Below are 7,500 nucleotides of genomic sequence, written 5' to 3'. Positions count from 1 at the left end.
TCTGTCTCTCGTTTTATAACACACACACCCGCACAAATGCACGCAGACACGCACACACACACACACACACAGGTGGATCCACTCTATGTATGAGCTTTGCAGACTCCCAGCTGTTTCAGCACTCACACCCCACCTACTGGGCCCCTAGTCTGGGTTGGGTTTCAGCCTGGAGGCCTCCAGCTTCCCGATCGCTGGCCACCAATCACTAAGGCATCTGCTCCCTCTGTTGCTAAAAATCGTGTGTGTGTGTGTGTGTGTGTGTGTGTGTGTGTGTGTGTGTGTGTGTGTGTGTGTGTGTGTGTGTGTGTGTGTGTGTGTGTGTGTGTGTGTGTGTGTGTGAGAGAGTCTGTGAATCTGTGTGTGTGTGTGTGTGTGTGTGTGTGTGTGTGTGTGTGTGTGTGTGTGTGTGTGTGTGTGTGTGTGTGTGTAGAAGTCTAGAATCTGAGTCATTAACAGTGTTAGTGCTCCTTCCAGTTAAGTCGGCTCAGATCAATTCCTGGTTGTGTAAAGCCTGACTCTGAGCCCTGCTAAGATGATTGGGAGTCTGAATGCGGTGGGTTTGGGAAATATTACGTCTTCGCCTTTTATTTGTCGTGGTGGCTTTTTCCTGTGTTTTCTACACGTTTCATAGAATTATTTAAAGTCATTCCTATTTATATTTTAATGCAAGAGACCTATACATTAACATATGCAACAATAACCAATTACAACCTCATTGTTTTTATGGTTTTGTCAGACCCGGCGCCAGAGCAAATCTATACAGGGGGCACGTAGATTTTGTGGGAGGGCCCACATCTATATTATGACAGACAGGTGTAGCCTACAAAAAACTCAATTGCAACAGTCCACAGCAGCGCAAACACATCAGCATGGCCAACAACAGCATTGCCTTAAGACGCACGCAGTTCGCAAATAATAGCCTACATTTTAACACACACAAACAGCCAAATACAAATCACATTTGCATTGTGTGCGCGGCGGCACATTAAATACCACAGACGCCAACAGCAATATTCCGCGCCACGCAGACGAGCAAATAAACATAAACATACAAAACTTTCGCAACATTGCATCATGTGCTCGGCCAAAACATTGTCGCATAATCCAATGAAAGCGCCGGTCGGGACCCATGACGTCGGCATGTGAAAAGACTCTTTTCACCAGAATTTGTAGGAAATGATTGGTGGAGGCGAGGAGGAGGCGGAGGGTGTTGTTACTCCTGGCGGGTCGGAGTGAGAGGTAAAAGGCGTCTCGGAGGAGAGGGCTAATGGCGGCTGCGTTGTTACAGCTAGCGGCGGGAACTCAAATCCAGCTCCAGCAAGAGGCTCAGCCCGGTCAGGGTTAGAGCTAACTTTACTTGCAGTAACTGCAGGGTTTTTTTTCCGGATAAGTAGGCCAATTAGTTTTTAACCAGCGTCTGATATCCATTTTCTTTTTAAAACACCAGAGCAGGCTAGGCTACTAATTTGAATTTGCCGGTTAATGCCGTCGTTCGGTGTGACGAATTCTGAATAGCGATAGGTTTACACATATGTCAATCACATCTCTATTTTCTACACATTTTTTATTTAGTTTAACAATTATTTTTTGAGATTTTAAATAGTATCTGACATCATAAATATCTTAGCATAAAAAATAAAATAAAAAAGTAAAATACATTTTATTTTTACAAGGGCAAAGACATCAAGTGGGCGGGGGCAAAGACATCAAATGGGCGGGCCCGGCCCGGTCTGGCCCGCCCTTGGCGCCGGGTCTGGGTTTTGTAAACCTCTGTCCACATCCACATCAGTAGCACCAAACAGTGTAAGCAGTACCAAAGAAATGTGCATTGAATACTTGGCTTGCATTCAGTTGATTGTCTGTGGTGGAGCCTTGGCCTCTGTCCCCGGGAGTCTGGACGGCTCTCCTCTTCTTAGTGGGGGCCGCTCTCTGCGCCGGGCGGGGCGGGCCGGGGCCGGGCCGGGCAGGGAGCAGTTGGCAGGCCGACGGGTGTAACCCAACCGCGCTTTAAGCTCAGTCGCTAATGACGCCCTCTGACTTGCCCCGTCTTGCTGAATGAACATTGAACCCCCCCCCCGCCCTCCCCCTCCCCCTTCCGTTCCTGTCATCTGTCTACGTTGGTCAGGGAGAAGAATGCTGGTGGGGGGGGGAAAAAAACATGGTGGAAACAATGCGACTTATTTAACCCCCAACGCCCCCACCTCTTCCTCCTTCACACACATTGAATCCACGCACAGCCACACACCACCTCCATCCATCTAAGCACCCTCCGTGCATGGCAGAGGGGTGGGCGTCCACAGAGGGGACTGGGGTCCGAACAGCGGCCCTGGGTGAATCGTGTCGCCGGCTGCCGTCTTCTGATGTCACCGTCGGTGTGGATGTGTGGAGAGAGAGAGAGCGACGGGGAGGTCAAGTCGACAAGCTACGAGCGAGAGTGAGAGAGAGAGAGAGCAGAGGAGAGATGGACGGGGCTTAACGGTCCAGAAGGGTGAGATCTTTAGGAGCAGCTGATCAGGGGCTAGGTGGAGCCGCTCACAGATGGAGTGGCGTAGGAAGATTTATGGGGAATGGGCCAAGTGTGTGGTTTTGAGAGGAGGCGGAGACAGAGGAGGAGCACAGGACTCTTCGTGCAGCACTGCTCACGTGTTCACCGGGTGTGTTGGTGTGTGTGTGTGTGCGTGTGTGTGTGTGTGTGTGTGTGTGTGTGCGTGTGTGTGTGTGTGTGTGTGTGTGTGTGTGTGCGTGTGTGTGTGTGTGTGTGTGTGTGTGTGTGTGTGTGTGTGTGTGTGTGTGTGTGTGTGTGTGTGTGTGTGTGTGTGTGTGTGTGGCAACCATGACCAAAAACAAGTTGCAGTGGTTAAGAGAGTAAGTGGGGGGTAAGAACACATGTCAGTACAACTCGAGATCGCATCCAATAATGCTCCTGGATTCGTAAGCATGTACGTATGGCACACATTGCACATCTGCACATGACGTCTTTGTGGAGGAAAGCATCCGTTGCATGTACAGGCAGTTTAGGAAGAGTCGCCCTGACAACACACACACAGCTTGCTCACACCTTACAACCCCCCCCCACACACACACACACAAACACACACACGCACGCAAGCACACACGCATACATACACACAAACAAACACAGATCCCCCTCCACTTCCTCAATAATGGTTTCTGTTTGCATGGGTACATGCCTACCCTTGTTCTAACCAAGGAAACCCCCCTATTCACCCCCGAAATGAGGCGCTAGTAGCAAGGGGGGCCGGAAGTTGTTGGAAGTGGGTGGAGGGGTCTCCTGTTCCTGGAAATGTAAAGTGTGTGTAGTCATGATGCTTGTTGCATCTGTTCTGCAGACCAGCATCTTTTGTTTGTGACATCTGGACAGCTGTAGGCCGGTGTTGTGGATGTCCTGATGTAGAGTATGTATTTGTTAACTGTGGTGTTGACTTTTCCCTGTGCCGTTTGAGAAGTGCTAACTGTAAACAGAAGAAAAGTTGTTTGCCTTTGGCCCTTTGAATAGGTTGAATCGATTTTGAGTCTTTGGAGTGTGTACAACGTGCAGAGATAAGCATTCTTCAAAAATAGAATACACAAAGCTGCAACCGAGGCCTGATGTACCCAGTCCCACCGCGGCTAGGGGGGATTGATAGTATGCGTTCGAGCTGGCAGCATTGATGAGGATGGGTGTTTGACGGATCGATCCAGTGGATGGATCCAGTGTACACTAGGGTGTTGAAGGGCACTGAGTACTATAGCAGTACTTCCATAGTCTGTAGTTTCCTTTTGTTTTTCAATGTGTAATACAAGTGAGTGTGTGCGTAGGTGTTCCATATCATTTACTTTCATCAGCTTTCCACTGGGTCTCACCCCCTGCTTCCCCTCGATGGAATAAACCAACTAAAAATAGTTGTTTGCTTGCAGGTGAACCAGTTAGATACAGAGGATTGTTAAGCCTGCTGTATTTAACCTCTGCTGCACATTTGCCTGATGTCTTTACCCTTCTCTTTAAAGGGCTATCTTTATCTAACCTTGCAAAACTAATCAGGGGCATGTCAGAAGAAACTGAGATCTAAGAGACAGATCTGTTATGCTCTGTGTTCAGCTTTGTGGAAGGGACATGGCTTGATATTACAATCTGTATTTGGCTCTGCATGGACACACTTGCAAGCACACATGCAAACATGCACGCACGCACATGCACACGCAATGAATCCCACCGAAAATCCTGGCATACCAGACATCGGTGACCCCCAGCTGATGAGCAGAGCAGACAGAGAGGGAGAGAGAGAGACAAAGAGAGAGAAAGAGAAGTCAACCTCACATCTAATCCTAATTGATCCGACATCAAGTGTGTTGGACTGCTGTGTTGAACATAGACACATCATATAATCCACGCTACGTCTGTTTGGGTTGTCTGTGTTAGTAGTGCTGTTTCATCTTCTTTGTGCCGGCATCTGAATCTCCTCTGTCTGAAACTAAAATGCAACGCACCCAACTGAACTCAGGCCTTCCTCTTCCAGAGGTTCCCAGGATCACGTCGGAGCCCCGGGACGTGGACGTGACGTCGGGGAACACCGTGTACTTCACCTGCCGGGCTGAGGGGAACCCTAAACCGCAGATCATCTGGCTCAGGAACAAGTAAGGACGCGCCCCTCATTGATCGTTCAGCGATATAGGACACATAGATCAGGGGGGGGCAGGATAGGGCAAAGGCCTGGGTTGTTTTACTCCTAGCTAGGTTGTTTGTTCAATCCCCAACGTCCACCCTGTAGGCAGTAAGGTTTTAACCCCTATCAAAAAAATGTAAATAAAATAATCTGTAATGGTATCGATGACGGCGCCCCCCACAGGTGAGGAGGGGTAAAACAGGTTTCTCATCCCTCCATGTGTGTGTGTGTTTGTGTGTGTGTGTGTGTGTGTGTGGTGGCAGCAATGCTCTGAACATGCGTGACGACAGCCGGCTGAACCTGCTGGAGGACGGCACCCTGATGATCCAGGACACCCGGGAGACGGACCAAGGCGTGTACCAGTGCATGGCCAAGAACGTGGCTGGGGAGGTCAAGACCTCAGAGGTCACCCTCAGATACTTCGGGGCGCCCTGTGAGTCCATTTTCGCTTCTTCTGGATGAATCTGTAATATCGTCTGGTTTAGTTGTATTGTCGCATTGTTGTTATTTAGTTTGTTTGTAAGTTGTTGTTTTTTTTCAGTGGTTGAAATTATATTTAAAAAGCAACACGTTGCTGCTCAAAAGTCCAAATGCACATTTCCAATTCGACACGTAAAAAGTTGCACATGAAGTGACTTCATGTCGAACCCTTAATGTGGTTTATTCACGGTCTGGTTGAAAAGGTTACACATTGGCTCATTACGTGGAGGCATCAGCTGGTCTTTACAAACCCTGCAGCAGTGGAAAGTTCTATTATTTTCTTTGATTTCATTAATTGTTGAAGGTTCCAAAAAAACACGCTTTTATTGTGGAAACGACCGCTACTCTTCTGCCTTTATGAGCAACATTCCAACCTTGATGAGGCACAACTAAAAAGTGCAGTACACAACCTCACGCATGGTGTGCGTGTGTGTGTGTGTGTGTGTGTGTGTGTGTGTGTGTGTGTGTGTGTGTGTGTGTGTGTGTGTGTGTGTGTGTGTGTGTGTGTGTGTGTGTGTGTGTGTGTGTGTGTGTGTGTGTTGGGAGCCACTCGGTTCAGCCCCAGGATCCATCGGGTTCAGATGGGCCGGGATTTCCCACTGCGCTGTGAACTGTTGCTCGCCATGTTTCCTGGGAACATTTTTATTTAGACATATACACACACGCCCACACACTCACCCACACACACACACACAAACACACAGGGACACGCTCAGACAAAAAACATGTCTTTGGGCGTCTCAACTCAGTTTTTTGAAGTATCTCTCTCTCTCTGTCTCTCCCATTCTCTCTCTCTCTCTCTCTCTCTCTCTCTCTCTCTCTCTCTCTCTCTCTCTCTCTCTCTCGCTCTCGCTCTCGCTCTCTCTCTCTCTCTCTCCCTCCCTCTCTCTCTCTCTCTCTCTCTCTCTCTCTCTCTCTCTCTCTCTCTCTCTCTCTCTCGCTCTCGCTCTCTCTCTCTAATGTACTTTTCGTGCATACTCATCTGTCGCTCTGGGCGGTCGACTGTCTGAGATGATCACGGTCGTTTCCGGATGACCCCTGAGGTCGTCGCCTTGGGGAGACTGATGGCGTGGGGAGGGGAGGGACGTTGAGTGGGGGGGGGGGGGGGTGTTCAGTTCCAGCTATTTCGTGATGGAGCGGTTCCTGTGCTTTGTGGAGCAGATGTTGTGCGTTTCCTGTCCCACTTGGAGAGTGTAAACGCTGGGGCCTCAACCATGCTGTGTACACAACTCCCCAGACAGAGTAATCACTGGACTAATATGGACTGCAAGCACTCCACTGCATATGTGTGCTCTGTACGTTGTTCTGAGCAGCAAGTCAAGGCAGGGGTCGGGGGGGGGGGGGGGGGGGGGGGGGGGATATTACATATTACACAAGAGGTGACAAGTTTGGATGTTTTGCACTTTGAGCACCAAAGCATGAAGAAACGGTCTGATGACCCAAGCTGGTTTTACCGATTGCTTCTGCTGACACACCGGTTTTCATTCACGTTGCGGGGTTTGAAGCAGAAACAGATTGAATGGGAAGAGTCGATGTTTGTGTCTAATGTATTATATAAAGTAAACTTCCTGGCACATGACTCTTGCCAATCTTTTCCCTGCATCCCGGCTTTCTTGTCCTCATCTCCTCCTCATCCCCCCTCCTCCACTCCACCTCATCTCACTCTTATATTCTACATTCATCTTAAACAATCGTCTTCCATCGTCCTTGAATGTTTTGATCTGCGACCGCTGCATCGGTGAAGCACCACGACCGAAGCCTTCCTGCCTTTTAAACCACATAACCAACCCCCCCCCCCCCCTGCCCTCCTTCCAGCCCGGCCCAGCTTCGTCATCCAGCCCCAGAACACGGAGGTGTTGGTGGGGGAGAGCGTGACGCTGGAGTGCAGCGCCACGGGCCAGCCGCAGCCGCGCGTCTCCTGGACCAAGGGGGACCGCACGCCGCTGCCCAGCGACGCGCGCATCAACATCACGCCGTCCGGCGGCCTCTTCATCCAGAACACGGTGCAGGAGGACGGCGGCCAGTACACCTGCTTCGCCTCCAACAACGTGGACACCATCCACGCCGGCGCACACATCATCGTTCAGGGTGAGGGGGGGGGGGGGGGGGGGGGGGGGGGGTGAAGGGCTTCTGTTTTCTTTGGTGGGGTAACGTCTGGTTTTGTGACACGTGAAAATGGTTTGGTTCAACCAATACATCCCCTTACACTGTTAGCACGATCTACATAGACAGACTCCCCTGTTGAATGTAAGATAATAGAAATGCTACTTCTGTTTAGTACCTCAGCCCACTCTTTTATCCAAAGCGAGTGAGTTACAGGTCATCATTATGGGGAAAAGCCTTGCTCAGGAATGCC

The 7,500-nt window shown here is 49.9% G+C and overlaps 1 protein-coding gene across 2 annotated transcripts in view; it reads left to right on the top strand.

The window, feature by feature from the left end:
• pxdn (peroxidasin) overlaps positions 1-7,500 on the top strand; it is a 55,108-nt gene that overhangs the window by 25,083 nt on the left and 22,525 nt on the right. For both annotated transcript variants that reach the window (XM_030356205.1, XM_030356204.1), the window contains 3 exons: positions 4,518-4,635; positions 4,928-5,097; positions 6,960-7,232. In XM_030356205.1, the coding sequence (XP_030212065.1) occupies positions 4,518-4,635; positions 4,928-5,097; positions 6,960-7,232 (561 nt within the window). The remainder of the gene's footprint in view (positions 1-4,517; positions 4,636-4,927; positions 5,098-6,959; positions 7,233-7,500) is intronic.

This window comes from Gadus morhua, chromosome 5 (assembly GCF_902167405.1).
Source record: "Gadus morhua chromosome 5, gadMor3.0, whole genome shotgun sequence".
Taxonomy (NCBI): domain Eukaryota; kingdom Metazoa; phylum Chordata; class Actinopteri; order Gadiformes; family Gadidae; genus Gadus; species Gadus morhua.
Note: the sequence above shows the minus strand (reverse complement) of the source record. Positions and strands in the feature narration are given on the sequence as shown.